The sequence below is a fragment of the Osmerus mordax genome, chromosome 27 (assembly GCF_038355195.1).
Source record: "Osmerus mordax isolate fOsmMor3 chromosome 27, fOsmMor3.pri, whole genome shotgun sequence".
NCBI lineage: Eukaryota > Metazoa > Chordata > Actinopteri > Osmeriformes > Osmeridae > Osmerus > Osmerus mordax.
Window position 1 is genome coordinate 1,947,974 of NC_090076.1, and position 16,222 is coordinate 1,964,195.

At 41.1% G+C, this 16,222-nt stretch overlaps 1 protein-coding gene across 2 annotated transcripts in view; it reads right to left on the reverse strand.

Annotated features, from left to right (window-relative positions):
* sgta (small glutamine rich tetratricopeptide repeat co-chaperone alpha) overlaps window positions 1-16,222 on the reverse strand; it is a 44,476-nt gene that overhangs the window by 22,950 nt on the left and 5,304 nt on the right. Inside the window, exons 2-7 of one of the 2 annotated variants that reach the window (XM_067230517.1) lie at window positions 8,717-8,860; window positions 8,352-8,455; window positions 2,684-2,771; window positions 2,405-2,504; window positions 343-447; window positions 15-150 (exon numbers count right to left, since the gene is read on the reverse strand). In XM_067230517.1, the coding sequence (XP_067086618.1) occupies window positions 15-150; window positions 343-447; window positions 2,405-2,504; window positions 2,684-2,771; window positions 8,352-8,455; window positions 8,717-8,816 (633 nt within the window). In that variant the 5' untranslated portion in view covers window positions 8,817-8,860. Of the gene's footprint in view, window positions 1-14; window positions 151-342; window positions 448-2,404; window positions 2,505-2,683; window positions 2,775-8,351; window positions 8,456-8,716; window positions 8,861-16,222 lie in introns of both variants that reach the window. The other variant, XM_067230516.1, reaches the window with a different exon arrangement.

Genomic DNA, 16,222 nt, shown 5'->3' on the forward strand with positions numbered 1-16,222 from the left:
TTTGGATGTCTTACTGGGCTGGGGGTCTCCATTTTTTGCTCAGCTATCTTCAGGTTTGATTTATAGGTGTCATTGTCTGGGTCCAACTCCAGGGCTTTCTTGTAGTAGCTCACAGCGTCTGTGTGTTTGTTTAAACTGGCTAGAGCCAATCTTGAAATGAAACATTTAAAATCCAATTACACTTGTATCTGCAATCTTCAAGGCAGTATTTACTCAACTGAGAAGTACGGCCAGCCACATTCTACACATTCCATTCAAACTACTCAGACTTCACATCCACAATCACCATTTCTTATGATCTTGTTGTACCCTAAGCTACTGACTCCTCATTCATGTGCCTACCCCATTCTTCCATATGCTTTGCTGTAATTTGGGTCAATCCCTATGGCGAGTTCACAGTCCTGCACAGCTCCAGCATAGTTACCAATTTTGCTGTATGCAGCAGCCCTATAAAAAATAAGTAGCAAATGACAAATTGGTTTACACAGAAATTGTGATTGATAGAATTTATTCTATTGTAGCTATGCCAGAAAGATCATCTGATTCACAGAAACAAACCAAATAAAATTGATTGCAGGTAAATAGTGAGGGAAAAATTATTTGATCCTCTGCTGATTTTGTATGTTTACCCACTGACAAAGAAATGATCAGTCTATACATTTTAATGGTAGGTTTATTTGAACAAAGAGAGACAGAATAACAACAACAAAATCCAGAAAAAATGCATTTTAAATGAGTTAAAGAAGTATTTGACCCCTCTGCAATACATAACTTAGTACTTGGTGGCAAAACCATTGTTGGCAATCACAGAGGTCAGACGTTTCTTGTAGTTGGCCACCAGGTTTGCACACATCTCAGGAGGGATTTTGTCCCACTCCTCTTTGCAGATCTTCAAGTCATTAAGGTTTCGAGGCTGACGTTTGGCAACTCGAACCTTCAGCTCCCTCCACAGATTTTAAGGTCTCCAGGACCTTAATGTGTTTCTTCTTGAGCCACTCCTTTGTTGCCTTGGCCATGTGTTTTGGGTCATTGTTATGCTGGAATACCCACCCACAACCCAATTTCAATGCCCTGGCTGAGGGAAGGAGGTTCTCACCCAAGATTTGACGGTACATGGCCCCATCCATCATCCCTTTGATGCGGTGAAGTTGTCCTGTCCCCTTAGCAGAAAAACACCCCCAAAGCATAATGTTTCCACCTCCGTGTTTGACGATGGGGATGGTCTTCTATAGGCAGCATTCCTCCTCCTCCAAACACGGCGAGTTTATGCCAAAGAGCTCGATTTTGTTCTCAACTGACCACAACACATTTACCCAGTTCTCCTCCGAATCATTCAGATGTTCATTGGCAAACTTCAGATGGGCCTGTACCCCAGAATCAGAATGGGATTTATTCGCCATGAAAGTTTGCACAGACAAGGAATTTGCTTTGGCAGGAAGGTGCATACAATAAACATATACCTACAATTTAAATATGTGGACTATCTATACTAAGGGTACATAAACTAGCAGTACTAAGTGGGATTAGAATAGAATTAAATATACAATAAAATAAAATATAAGTTGCCGTAAATGTGCTTTCTTGAGCAAGAGGACCTTGTGGGAGCTGCAGGATTTCAGTCCTTCACAGCGTAGTGTGTTACCAATTGTTTTGTTGGTGACCATGGTCCCAGCTGCCTTGAGATCATTGACAAAATCCCCCCGTGTAGTTCTGGGCTGATTCCTCACCATTCTCATGATCATTGCAACTCCATGAGGTGAGATCTTGCATGGAGCCCCAGACCGAGGGAGATTGACAGTTCTTTTGAGTTTCTTCCATTTGCGAATAACAGCCCCAACTGTTGTCACCTTCTCACCAAGTTGCTTGGCGATGGACTTGTTGCCCATTCCAGCCTTGTGTAGGTCTACAATCTTTTCCCTGACATCCTTTGACAGCTCTTTGGTCTTGGCCATGGTGGAGAGTTTGGAATCTGATTGATTACTTCTGTGGACAGGTGTCTTTTATACAGGTAACAAACTGAGATTAGGAGCACTCCCTTTAAGAGTGTGCTCCTAATCTTGCTCCTAATCTCTGTTACCTGTATGAAAGACATCTGAGAGCCAGAAATCTGATTGAGGGTGTCAAATACTTCTTTCACTCATTAAAATGCTATTCATAACAATTTTGACATTCATTTTCTGGGTTTTGGTTGTTGTTATTGTCTTTCACTGTTCTAATAAAACTACCATTTAAATTATAGAATGATCATTTATTTGTCAGTGGGCAAACTTTCAAAATCAGCAGGGGATCAAGTACTTTTTTTCCTCACTGTATTGTATACAAAACTCAATGCACATGCATTTATAAAATGCTTTAATCAGAAATATGGTCGTAGGATGAAGCCTGTAGGTTTGTTGGCCAATACCTGTTGCAGTAGTAAACAGCGTTTTGTGGATTTACAGCAATAGCCTTGGAGTAAAATTCCACTGCTGCACCAAAGTTCTCTACCTTCATTTGGTCATTACCTGATGAGGAAAACAAAATTGTCAGAAATTCTTGTTACAGACTTCTATAACATCTCTCTTAGTTGTTCATTATTTTAAAGTTCAATCATTGAAAAGGTTTAGGGTGAAAATATACACTCAAGGTACTTCTACACAGCAGTATATTTGAGTCAAGGGTCACATATGTGGAAAGGTCCTACCATCAGTTTTGAGTCTTTCGGCCTCTGCCACTTCCTCTTCAGTGGGGGCATCCGTTTTTGTGTTTATTTTAACCTGGGGGATGTGTGGCTGCTGCCAGAAAGAGACAATAAACAAATTACTCGTGGTTAGTAAAGTATAGTGTCCAGTAATGTAATTCAGCATTGAACATTAACACTTGTTCAAGACAAGCACAATTTTGGGCCAATAAATGGCAGAAATTCTGCTTTACCAGCTGGGAACTAATCTGAATTTCCCCCCTCCCAGTCTAAATTAATTGCAAGCTGACCAACCAACCCGTGGGTGGCACATGGGAGCATGTCGTTAACAGGACTGACTGACCACTGTCACATAGAACAACAAGATATCAGCAAGTGAAATGTACTGATTAGAGCCCGACCGATAAAGGATTTTAAGGCTGATATCGATACAAATATTTGGTGATTTAAAAATCCGATGTATATTAAAATAAATCCAGAAACGTGTAACAAAACAAACAGATTTCCCTAACACACTGTCCGACTCTGGCTGGATCAGCTGGTTGTAGGGTTTGTGGCGTTCTAAACACGAGTGTTGCCAACAGGGACGTTGTAGAGTGCCCTCTGGTGGACAAACTATGTAACTCCAACACTCAACATGGTTGAAGGGTGTTTCGTCCTTTTTTTTAAATTTATATTCATTTATCGGCCATTACAAATGCAGATACCGATAGTTTGTAAAACGCCTAATATTGGCCGATATCAGCCCGCTGATAAATCAGGCGGGCTCTAGTACTGATGAACCCAATTTAGTTTGAATGCACACTTTGAATATGCTTACAGCCTTGTCAAAAAGTAGTCAAATGTGGGGGGGATTCATTTTTTCTTTACAGGTATTACTGAGGACTCAATGGAGTTGGTGAAATGTGTAATAAATGGTGCTAAAATCGTTTCCCCTACAATTGACTGCTCATGTCAACAGGATGATATACAGTATGTAGCAAAGCTCTGCATGTTGTCCATCTGTGGGCCCGCTAGGTGACGGGAGAGAAACTTGCAAAATGCTTGCTACACCTTGTTTTATTAACTTACAAACATTAAACAAAAACACATCAAAAGTATAATACGTTTTATTTTTATTTTTTAAACAGTCTAATAAAGCAATGATTCTGGGCTAGCATTACAGTAAAAATCATGTCAGGAAAACTTACTCATGTCATGTCATCTCTCAAGATAAATCAATATAACTGTTTTAATTGACATCTAATATATCTTATTTTCTTTAAGTACCAGTGAACTCCATTACAATCAACATCAAAACTGCACAAAAAGGCAATTTATTATTTAAAAATCACCTCAGAATCCCTAACTGTCACATGTGAGGGTCACATTGGAGAAGCAGCTGCCACGTTCAAGAGCAGCTCCTCCCTCTAAAATCATTAGCACATAATACATAAACATCTTATTTTCTTCAAATACCTCAAATTGGTGATTGATTGCAAAACCGATTTTACCTTGTCATAGTTGAATAACGACAGTTCGGTGGGTAAAATGAACATACAGTGAACCTCAAAGTCCATTGACACCTCTTTCCTATGCAAATCTTAAAATGAACAAATTTGGCTGTAAAACGCTAGCTTTTCAACAAAGCCACCGGACTGACGTCAGTCCGCGGACCGCCTTTTTTGGCTCTGGTCTGTATCTTTGTCACGCCCCAAAATTTACATCCAGACCAGCCCACTCACTGGTGTTCTTGCCCAGTCCGAGGTAGCATTGATCTCCGATGCTAGTTTAGCTGTGCGCTGCTCTGTGTAGGCTACTAAGCAATTACAAAAAATAAAGTTTTGAAGTATAACAAGGATATTGAAAATGGACCACGGTCGTAAATGCTGTGTGCATTCGACAGGCATGGCTGCTGTTTGTCTATGAAAAGATCCCGGCGAAGTTGGACAATTATTCATTTGCTATGAACATTTCACCCAAGACAGTTTTGACAACCTTGAACAATTTCAAGCAGGATTTGCTAAGAAGCTGAACCTGAAAAGATGTGCTGTTCCGACCGTACGCTCATCGCAACCGCAAGCTGTAAGTAGGCTACAATATGATTTTGTCGGTAACAGTTATTAGCAATGCTAACGTCTCCTGTATCTAGCATAGGTAGAATGCTAAATACGTTTCTAAACACATCAACATACTTTACTTAGCAAATGACTACCTAGATTAGCTGTAGTCGGCATTAGAAGGGAAACTTCCGAAAAAATAGTCAGAAAACAAATAGCAGTCTGGCCTATTTCTAACGCCTGTCTAGATGATCTATTTGAAAGAACTGGAGAAAGGCAGGTGCTACATACATGATACGTTAGTATTGCTAATAACTGTTACTGACAAAATCATACTACAGCTTGCGGTTGTGATGAACGTAAGGTCAGAACGCACCTCTTTTCAGCAACAGCTTCATAGCAAATCCTGCTTTAGCTACATTGTCCCATGTTTTCAAAACCGTCCTTGGTGAAATGGTTCGCGCAAATGTGTCGAGGGTCGAACTGCACAGGGATCTTCTACGCTACGGTATAGACAAACATCAGCCATGCCCGTCTAGTCAATGTTAGCTAGACTCTTTTTATTAACGCTGATTTGCAAGGAATGCAAGAACAGCTAGATAGCGAAAACACCTAGGCTGTGTCTACTACCGCGCACTTGTGCACTTCGAGCACTGACTTTCAGTGCTTAGGGCGCTTACACTGACAGAACCAGCAGAATTCAGTGCACTGAAAGTACCCGGATGACGCACTGCAAACGGTCAAAAAATGCAGTGTACAACGATGGACACTACTCGCCCTAAACGGGTGCCATATTGGCTACGTAGCGGAAGAGGAGGAGCCCTTTCGGCAGCTTTTCCAGAGCCTGTTCTCTGGCATTTCATTTCTAAAATAATGGCGGACGAATTTGAGTCCGTCACTTCCGCCTCTTCCGCCTTACATTCGCGGGTGCCGCGAGCAGATTTGCGTCCGTCACTTCTGCCAAGTGGTTAACGTAAGTGTTCCATTTGAGACGGCACTAATCAGCGACGGCGTGCACTACAGATTTAAGTGCACTGTATTGTAGTGCACTGTATTGCAGTGTAGTTCGTAAAGTGTTCGGTAATAGACACAACCCCAGACTGTAGGCATGTAAACTAGTTTAGCTTGCTAACGCAAGAGCATAGGTATAATGTGTGATGATTTAGCCTAGTTTATTGGCAATGGGGCTAACGTTGTTTCATGTTCCTGACTGTTTCATTCAAATAAATAACCCGTGTTGTTATGTAAATCTACAATTCACGATGCACGTTTGTCCAGATCTTTGTCAGGTTATTTTTCAGCAAGATGTCTAGAGCTAGCTAACTGAAGCTGAGTTGAATCACAATATAGTTTGGTTGCTATAAGCTGTAACGTTCTACCCACCTAAGTCAATCCAGTTTGCTTCGACAACAGAAGTGGAAACAACTAACGTTATCATTTCAAATGATATCTAGTCAATCTGTTGAAAACAGTGTTGCACGTTTTTATTTCAAGTCTCCTTCGGTGTTTCAGTGAGTGCTGTTGGCCGTGTTGTGTTTTTGCTCCCCAGCTTCACTTGTTGAAAACCAACCAATCAGCGCGCAGCTCATCTAAATATTAATGAGCATACCATAAAAGGAAAAAAGCTAGTGTTTTTTCCTGGGAACATTTCAGAGGATCTCTCAGGGGGCATAGAACAGCACCCGGGCCATTTTCAACCCAACCAATGTTACATACCCCATTCGGAGACCTTAAGGAACAGTGTGAAATACCCCAAAAACCCAGTCAATCACCCCTTTAAAATGGGTAGGGGTAATAAATTGGCACACCCTTAGACTCCATTGGTGGCGGTCCTGTTTTGCACATTCTCAGATTGCTCTCCTGCCCCTGTTTCTTGCCATATCATGTGGTGAGCACTTGGTCTGGGCCCCCGGGTGCACTCCGCCGCTCTCCGCATGTGTGTGTGTGTGTGTTCACAATGTGTGAGACAAATAAAGGATAGTCTTAATCTGTTTTTACAGATGGTTGGAGTAACATCTAGTAACATCTATGCCATTTAGAACATACTTTATGAGTGGAAGGTGTCTTTAAATAGCCTAACCTTATTGCTTTGGGTGAAATATGACGAAAATATGTGAAATATTACATTAGCTATTAGACTATTACATTAACCTGTGGGGGTTCGGACAGACCTGCCCCCATTGCAAAAATTTCTCTGAGGAATCCTAGAGGAAACACTATCTATTCTTAAACGACCACACCCCATTACAACTGCCTATGCCATGTTTATGTACTGTGTCAGCTTTAAATGTGATGAGAAAAGTGCAGAAGAGCAGAAACGCTATGTTGACCGGCACAGAGAAATGAGCATCTAGTGGAAACAGCCTTGTGACCGAATTTATAGGGGTCATTGATGCAGAACCGAATTTACCTTGTCACAGTTGAATAACGACAGTTCAATGGGTAAAATGGACATACAGTGAACCTCAAAGTCCATTGACATCTCTTTCCTATGCAAATCTCACAATTAAAAAATTTAGCTGTAAAACAGTCGGTTTTCCAAAGGAACCAAACACTCGACGGGCTGTGATGTTTGTCTATGAAAAGATCCCTGCGCAGTTCGACACTCAATTATACATTTGCTTGAACCATTTCACCGAGGACAGTTTTGAAAACCTGAGACTGTAGTATGATGTTGTCGTTAAGTTATTAGCAATGGTAACGTATACTGCCTGTATCTAGCATCGGTAGAATATGTGATGATTTAGTTTATTGGCAATGGGGCTAACGTTAACGTTATGTTCCTGACTGTTTCATTCCTATAAATAACCTGTGTTGTCATGTAAATCTACAATTCAAGATGCATGTTTGTCCAGATCATTTTTTCAACAAGATAGCTAGAGCTAACTGAAGCTGAGTTGAATCACGATAGTTTGTTTGCTAAGCTGTAGTGCTAACGTTACCCACTGTAAGGCTGGGTGTCAAACCTGCCCCCACCTCTATATGCTAAAGTCTGGAGTTTCTGGACGGTCTCAACTTGATGGCTCTCACACCCCATTCAAGATTTGGTCTGATTGGTTGGTCTTGGGTATAAAGGGAATTGTAATGCATTGTTCTGTGGATTCTTCATCTCCTGAGACCTTCTCCTCAGTTCTGGCTTGTCCTACTCCTTGCTCACCTCTTCTCTCTGATTTACAATGATTAAGTTCAGACTGACCTCAATGATTGGACGGGCTACTTGTCTGTGTAACTATCTCCAGCAGTAATCAGGCATTGAGTGGCTTTGAAAGGAGCAGGTGGGATATTTTGGTTTAAATCCTTTCATTTTCTATATATTGTGGACCTCCGCCCTATTGGGGAGCTCTGTTCTCATTGGCTACGTGAATGTACAAGGGTAAACCAATCACAGAAGCCCCAAAAATGTTTCCATCGCTTGGTGACCCATTAAAAGAGCCCGCTGCTCATTCTCCCAAAACTATTGTATGTCTTTAGGTTTATTGGTTGCCATCAAAACGTGAAGCTTGTCAACAAATGACAAAAAGTGCATCTCAACAACATGACCAACCCTGCCTTCAATATCAAGCATTGAATATAATATCACATTTTAAAGGGAGGAGGAAAGGTAGCACTTGAAAAAAATATGAACGGTCTACCTTAGGTGTGGCAGAGGCAAAAATCTCAGGTAAAGTTTGCGTAACAGCTAGACTCTGATCCTCCGTTGAGACCTCAAAGGCTGTTTCCAGACATTGGACAGCAACTGCAGAAAAATTAAGGCAATGTACGCTCATTAGAATTCAATGTAAAGCAACGTATTTAATAGTGTAGTCTGTCCAATGCATAGTAGTGGAGACTGCAGAATAGCTATGAATAATGGGACTGCTTTTGTCATTGATAAAGACCGCTGATTCTTGTAAGAACTAAATCTACGCCTACATACTGTAAGTGAAGTCTATGAAGATCTGCATCTTTACTGATTGAGGTGTATAATTACAATTAAAATAGGTAAAAGATATCTTACCCTCTAGACTTTCCTGGGCATCTGATGATAAATTCCCAGAGTGAAATTGATCGTGAAGAAACTGGATGATTGAGAAGGCAAGCCTCTTTGTGTCTGTCATTTTCAAGGAGGTCCAGGCCTCTAGTATGTATTGTGGGGGAGACCCTGAAAGAGACAATTACACCAATGGAGAAAAGTGAGTACAATAATGTAATAACAGTGACAGCTGAATAATTACATATACAGGGCTTGAAATTGCGACCATTTTGGAAGCATACACTCCCAAATTGGTATGTCTGCAACCTCAAAATATATTTGGGAGCATTTGTGCAAGTTCAAATAATCGTTATGGTGCGACCCGTTTTAATTTCTTTCAAATGCTCGCTAATTAGCCTACTGCACCAGTGTGTGCCTGTTGTGAGCTGATCCAGTGACCGGTCCACCGTTCTATCCAACGCTACATAACCAATTACACTTCATCTTTACGTTCTTAACTTTCATGCAGATTTCAGGTTGATGGCCAATATTAACCAATCACACCTTGTTAATGTACTCCCCTTGTCATGTGACAGTTAGCTAACCCTATCCTTAATATTCGGTTGGTGCTCCTACATTTTTGCTTCGGTTGGGGTTAACCCAGGGCTACCAAGTAAAAAAGTTTATTTTGAGCCCTGATATAGCTTGCTTGTACCATCTAATTTATATATCCCACCTCCACACCCATGAAAAAAGAGGCATACATAATTTTTTCTTTATTATTTTTAACATAGTGCAAAAAAGAAAATGACAGTAACATAACTAAAAAGGGTAGTGCAAAAAAATATCCATAGGTTTCCGCCCCCAAATTGTCAAAAGTCATGTAGACTTGCGCCAGCAGAAATCAGCAGAGCGAACAGAAATTTACTGCACGCAGAAGTGAGCAGTTTTAACCTATGAGAGCGTGCCAGGCGCTCGCAGATACTTGTACAACTCAGTTGTTGAATTTGTGTCCTTATATATAAGTCCTTATATTGTACGAGTGAAAAGTTTATATCTGCGCATGTGAAAGAATCTATGCGCTTGCGACTTTTAACAAAACGGACGCCATAGGAGGGGTTGTGCCTGCCTCTCTGCAGCGGTGCCGTGTGTGAAGTTGTGTGTCAACTGGAGGAGGCGAAGATGGCACTGTTGGTATCGATACTGTTGCAAATTAGATTCTTATCCGATACAATTTTTTGGAAAACCCTAGTAATCAGAACATGGTGTTTGATAAATGGAATCGGGAATATGATGCTAATATTATACAAATGTAGCAATAGTTATCCAACTATGGCTAGTTATGTAGCTTTGGGCCCCGCAAGGCAGTATAAGCCGCACTGGCGTACAAGCCGCACTTTATAAGCAAACAATGTTACCGTTGCGTGGCCCAATGCTGACAAATGATCACTTAAACGTTCATGCTATGGCTGTGGACAGCTTGGATAGCGATCTAACTAGACAACATTCCCAATCAGGGTGAACACTCAAATTATCTCAACTATAGACCATAGCATTACACATATCAAAACAGAACGAACACAACAATAGAACTCCAAACAATGCTTATTTAACTAAGCTAATGCCCTTAATTTAGTAGCTTTTCAGCTTGCCGCAGGGCATTCTGGGTACCAAGAGCAATGCATGAGTATAGGCGATCTTACAGCATTGTGTAACTGTTACACACTTCGGTTGTGGATACTATGTGCAGAAATGAAGCCACTCATTTAGTGACAGGATCCATTGTTATGTCTACAAAATTATTTAGATATATTATAAGTTTAGCTAGCTTGCAAATCCTGAGGATAGCCTACTGTAGCAGACCTTTCTATGTGGTAATGGACATGGGTGTTTTGTCCCCCGGGAGTTGCCGTAGGCTTGATGCTGAAAGCATTATGTGAAATCAGTGAGGGCTGTTCGAATGGCGATGTCAAGAAGAGTAGTGGTAAAATACAAGTTATGAAAAGAGACCGCGTCCGTGTCTTATTGTCCACACTATCATATACAATTATATCTAAAACAAACTTACAAAGAGCTTGGTTAGACTACCAAAGTTGAATTAGTAATGTTGTTAGCGATGATAGCTAGCCTAGCCTATAACATTTCACTGGGTTTGCAGCTGTTTGATTAACTGAAATTATTATGAAATGTTCTTTAGTCTTTTAGTAATTTAACAGACGCTCTTATCCAGAGCGACTTACAGTAAGTACAGGGACATTCTCCCCGAGGCAAGTAGGGTGAAGTGCCTTGTCCCAAGGACACAACGTCATTTTGCACAGCCGGGAATCGAACTGGCAACCTTCTGATTACTAGCCCGCTTCCCTCACCGCTCAGCTACCTGACTCCCTAGTTCTACTAGCCATTCTACTAGCCATTTGCCTACTTTAGCAAGTCACTGTATTTCCAAGCCCTGATAGGGTAACTGAGAAAACAGTAAATAATTCCTCTTTCAAGTAATAAACCCCCGTTCAAGTGTTGAGCATAAAATTAGCTGCACGGTCAGTAGAGATCTTGAGAGAAGCCACTTTTTTGTTCTAAAACCGGACTATAAGCCGCTTCGAAATATAAGCCGCACAAGCACAAAACTATAAAATCTGAGTACAAGCCGCTGCTTATTTTCCGTAAAATACGGTACACCGAAATCCCAGACCTAGTACAGATGCAAATTGAGCAGAAGTACGTAGGAGGGCAATTATTTTTGTTAAAGGGGTGATTGACTGGGTTCCTTAAGGTCTCCGAATGGGGTATGTAACATTGGTTGGCCTGAAAATGGCCCGGGTGCTGTCCTATGAGCCCTGATGCATCCTGTGAAATCTCCCTATGAAAAAACAAGAGGTTTTCTCCTTTTATGGTATGCTCATGAATATATTCTATTCTATATATATGAATATGTATAGATGAGCTGCGCGCTGATTGGTTGTTCTACAATGAGCGAAGCTGCGGAGCAAAGACGCAACACTGCCAACAGCACTCACTGAAACATCAAAGGTGGAGACTTGAAATAAAAACTTACAAATAAATCTATTGCGTCTACACAACACTGTTTTAAACAGATTGACTAGATACCATTTGAAATGATAACGTTAGTTGTTTCCACTTCTGTTGTCGAAGCAAACGGGATCGACTTAGGTGGGTAACGTTAGCACTACAGCTTAGCAAACAAACTATCGTGATTCAACTCAGCTTCAGTTAGCTATAGCTATCTTGCTGAAAAATAGATCTGGACAAACATGCATCTTGAATTGTAGATTTAAATGACAACACAGGTTATTTATTTGAATGAAACACAGCCAGGAACATGAAATAACGTTAGCCCCATTGCCAATAAACTAAATCATCACATATTCTACCGATACTAGATACAGGCAGGATACGTTAGCATTGCTAATAACTGTTAATGACATCATACTACAGTTTGCGGTTGTGATGAACATAAGGTCGGAACAGCACCTCTTTTCAGTAACAGCGTCATAGCAAATCCTGCTTTACATTGTCCCAGGTTTTCAAAACTGTCCTCTGTACAGCCTGGAACACTGCATTTACGATGGTCCATTTTCAATATCCTTAAAAAAACGTCCAAACTTTCTCCTTTGTAATTCCTGTGGAAGTACACAGAGCAGCGCGCAGCTAAACTAGTGTGAGATCCTGGGCCAGAACACCAGAGGGCTGGTCTGTATGTAAATGATGGGGCGTGACAAAGGTGATGCTACATTTGTGACGTCACTAATTCTGCTTTTTCGAAACCGATTGTTTTACAGCTGCAGTTTCAAATTGTGAGATTTAGATAGGAAAGAGGTGTCACTGGGCCTCATTCACCAAATGTTCTTAAGAACAAATTTGCTCTTAAACCCCACTTACGCATTTTTCACAAAGATTCTGGCATTCACCAATGTTTTCTTATTTGGGATTTGTTCTTAGGTAAGAACAGAATGTACGCACACCCAAGAGCACTCTTACGCACAATTGAGCTGACATGTTAGCGCAAAATAAGTAGTTATACCGTTCTCTTCCGTTCTAATTTAAAATTGAATATTTTGTCTGCTTTATAATCTTGCAACTAATATTTCTTTACCACGTCGTTTTGACATTTCTCTGAGTGTGCACAGTATGGCCCTGCCATATCATGCCCTTTTATGGGAATTAACGGGGCGTTTACCTATGCTAAATAGGAGCAACGGGGCACGAGCTTTCAACTTACGAAATATTGGGATTCATCATTCTAAGAACACACCTGGGAACAATTCTGCTGTTTAAGAACACGTCATGAATCACAAAGATTTCTCTTAGGAACTTAAGAACAAATTTAAGAAATAACTTAGGAAGATATTGGTGAATGAGGCCCACTGGACTTTGAGGTTCACTTTATGTCCATTTTACCCACCGAACTTTCGTTATTCAACTATGACAAGGTCAAATCGGTTTTGCAATCAATGACCCCTTTAAAGTTTATTGAACAAAAGTCTTGAAGTTGCAATCACATTTTCGCATCCAGGAACCGTATTAAGAGACACGTACAAGGGTTCTTCTTACAAGCATGTTCTGGAAACGCACTTAAGAAATAACGATGGTTTGTCATTTTGCTTGTAGAGAACCCTCGTAATAGCTAAGATCCATCGTTATCGGGAAACGCAGCCCAGCAACGATCGAGCAAAATAACGAAACCATCGATATTTCTTACGTGCGTTTCCCAAACAACGTGTCTAATCTATGTGATTTCAAGAGCTACGAATTTTCAAGAGACACTTTAGCTACGGTGTCTTTGGGAACGGCCCGTAAAACTAAGATTTGTCGTACGATGGATTCTACTATCAATTTAGGCTTACGACGCTTTCGGGAAACGCAGCACTGGCTAGTTGGACAATAGCGCTAACTGGCAGAAATTAATTTGTTGAGGGAAAAGGAGCCAACTTGGCTTAGAAGTAAAACCAACAACAAACTTTCTATGTGTATGAGTGTATGAGCAAAGTGTATGAGTCTGGATTTGAAAAAGTTGAGAACTGTAAACTTTTGTGTCACTGGGGCTGGCAGCCAATCAACGGACCCCAAATAGAAACACGTGATGTCCATATTCTTGCCGTCTCAACGTTTTGGTGCTAATACATTTGTGTATGATTACCTAGATTATAAAACAAAAACATAGCTGGTGTCAACTTAGCCATAACCACACTTTTGTGTTTTTGTAAAACAGACAATGCAAACAATGACGCCAATAGATAAATGTAACTAGCTAGCTGAACGTAGCTTCCAACTTTTATTTCATACTAGCACAGCATGAAATCCCTAGCCTGGCTCTGCCCTCCTACGTACTTCCGCTCAATTTTCATTTTGCTTCTGTACTAGGTCTGGGATTTTGGTGTATTAGTCGGTTTTCAGAAACAATTTTATCCAATCAGGGAGTGGCTGAGAACGATGACGTTGATGTCGTGCACTAGTTGGGTGTGCTTTGCCTTCGGCAAGGGCACAACCTTTTTTCTCTCACATATATTATTATTATTATTATTATTATTATTATTATTATTATTATTATTATTATTATGTATTCCCCCCTAAGTCTCAGTCAATATTTGGACTACATAGACAACCTAGGTGTCAAAAGTTTCGTCTTGGTAGCAATTGAGTTGCTTGTATTTTTATTTCCGTTCCGTTGCATGGTTTAAGTAGAATTTTTTTTTTTGTGCCAAAAAGTGCCTTCTGTCAACGAAGGGTACTCAGTGCTAGCCTACGTCACTACGTCAGCACACGTTAGCAACGACGCATGGATACAACGTGATAGACGTTCTAGCACGCAAGTTGGAGCTTGGATTATGAGTGAAAAATGCCAACTCCCAAAATTACCAACCATTGGGCTTTGTTGAGAAAACAATTTCGAGTGGAACTGCCATCTCGTATTTTTTATTTAGGTTGTGAAAGTCTGTAATTTGAGCGAGTGCGGGTCGCCCGTGAGACTGCCTAGGCGGCAGCCATGCAAGCGTCATAGTAGTCTAGTATTTTCGTAATTTTATAGTTCGGTCAATTCTACACCAAAAAACAGAAGGAGGGCAATGATATGACGATATGACTATTGTGAAGACAGCCAGATGGTGAGATTTTAATGTAGGTTGCTGTAAAACTTTGCTTTGCTACGTGAGAGCCCCGTCAGCCTCCGTTGACGATTGCATCAGCTGTTGTCGTTCTCTTGATGAGTATTTTCTTAATTTCGTACCAGGGTCAATTCTACATCGAAAATCAGAAGGAGGGCAGTGTTTTAAAGATATGGCGATTGCAAAGACAGCCAGCGGGTCAGCATATTTTGTGATTTGTGTAAAACTTGGAATTTGAGTGACACCGCGGCTTGTTTTGACGTTAGCCTCAGACTTGGCTCGCCCACTGGCAGTGTAGTACTGTCTTCAAAGACACAGCTAAACTTTGTCAAAAGAAACGTTCTCATTTCCGGCGCTTTCAAACAATCAGTGAAATGTGGAGCAACAGCAGCTAGCTTGCCTCTAGCAAACTTATTTTGAATTAGCCATTTCCCCCTACAATAATGTCAAACTTATTTAAGTTTTGGGGGGCATATTTTCAGTTAGCAGACGGTACTGTTTGAATCGCGATTCCATCTGAAATATACTGCCAGTGACGTTGTTACAGTAGCTTGTTTCAAAGGGGGTTCGCAGCTGTTTCAAAAAGGGTGTTCTTAATGAAATATGCAATATGAGTAGGCTAAATGCTTGAAAATATCACTAGAAGGGAACAACTTAGAGGACGGACCCACCTGCAACCGACGCAAGCAAGCACACCCTATAATTTCCCCAGAAATTGTACCCTCTCTAGTTTGAGTTGTAGTTCAGTAATGGCGGCGGAGAAAGATGCGAGCGAAGCTATTCGGTCGGTTGTGGCAACGCTGCCGAATATCCATAAGTTAAAGCCGGAGCAAGAACAATCCTTGTTGAGTTTTGTTGGTGGCCATGAAGTTGTGGCCCTCCTCCCCACGGGGTTCGGGAAAAGTTTGATTTTCCAGCTATGGCAGCTAGCTCCGTTACAGTAGTGGTGAAGGGGTTGGCTAAGGCGAATGCTAGCGATTAATTATGGCAGATCAGAGTGGCTCTGGGCAGATCCAATAGTTTTAAACTTCAACAGAGTACCCACCTTCAAGGAAGTTAATGGTTGTCAATGGAGCGATCCCAGACCCTCTGTACAAATGAAATGTACGAGGGTCTGGTTAGGACCAGCTATGAAATCCCCACACCGCTGCTGGTGTGAATGCCCTTAATGTTGCAGCACTTCCAGTAGCCAGTGCTACTAGTGTGGGTACTGACGGAAAACACTATCTTGTAACAAGCGTTGCTCTCTGTGGATTTCTGTCAATTGGAACTGCAATTCGGCATTGCAACATTTGGTGGCACTGTATCAATTTAGAAGAAAGGCTTATAGAATTATACAATTTATAGACCCCTCCCTGAGTCCCCACCTTACCGCGGTGGAGGGGTTTGCGTGTCCTAATGATCCTGGAAGCTATGTTGTCGGGGGCTTTAT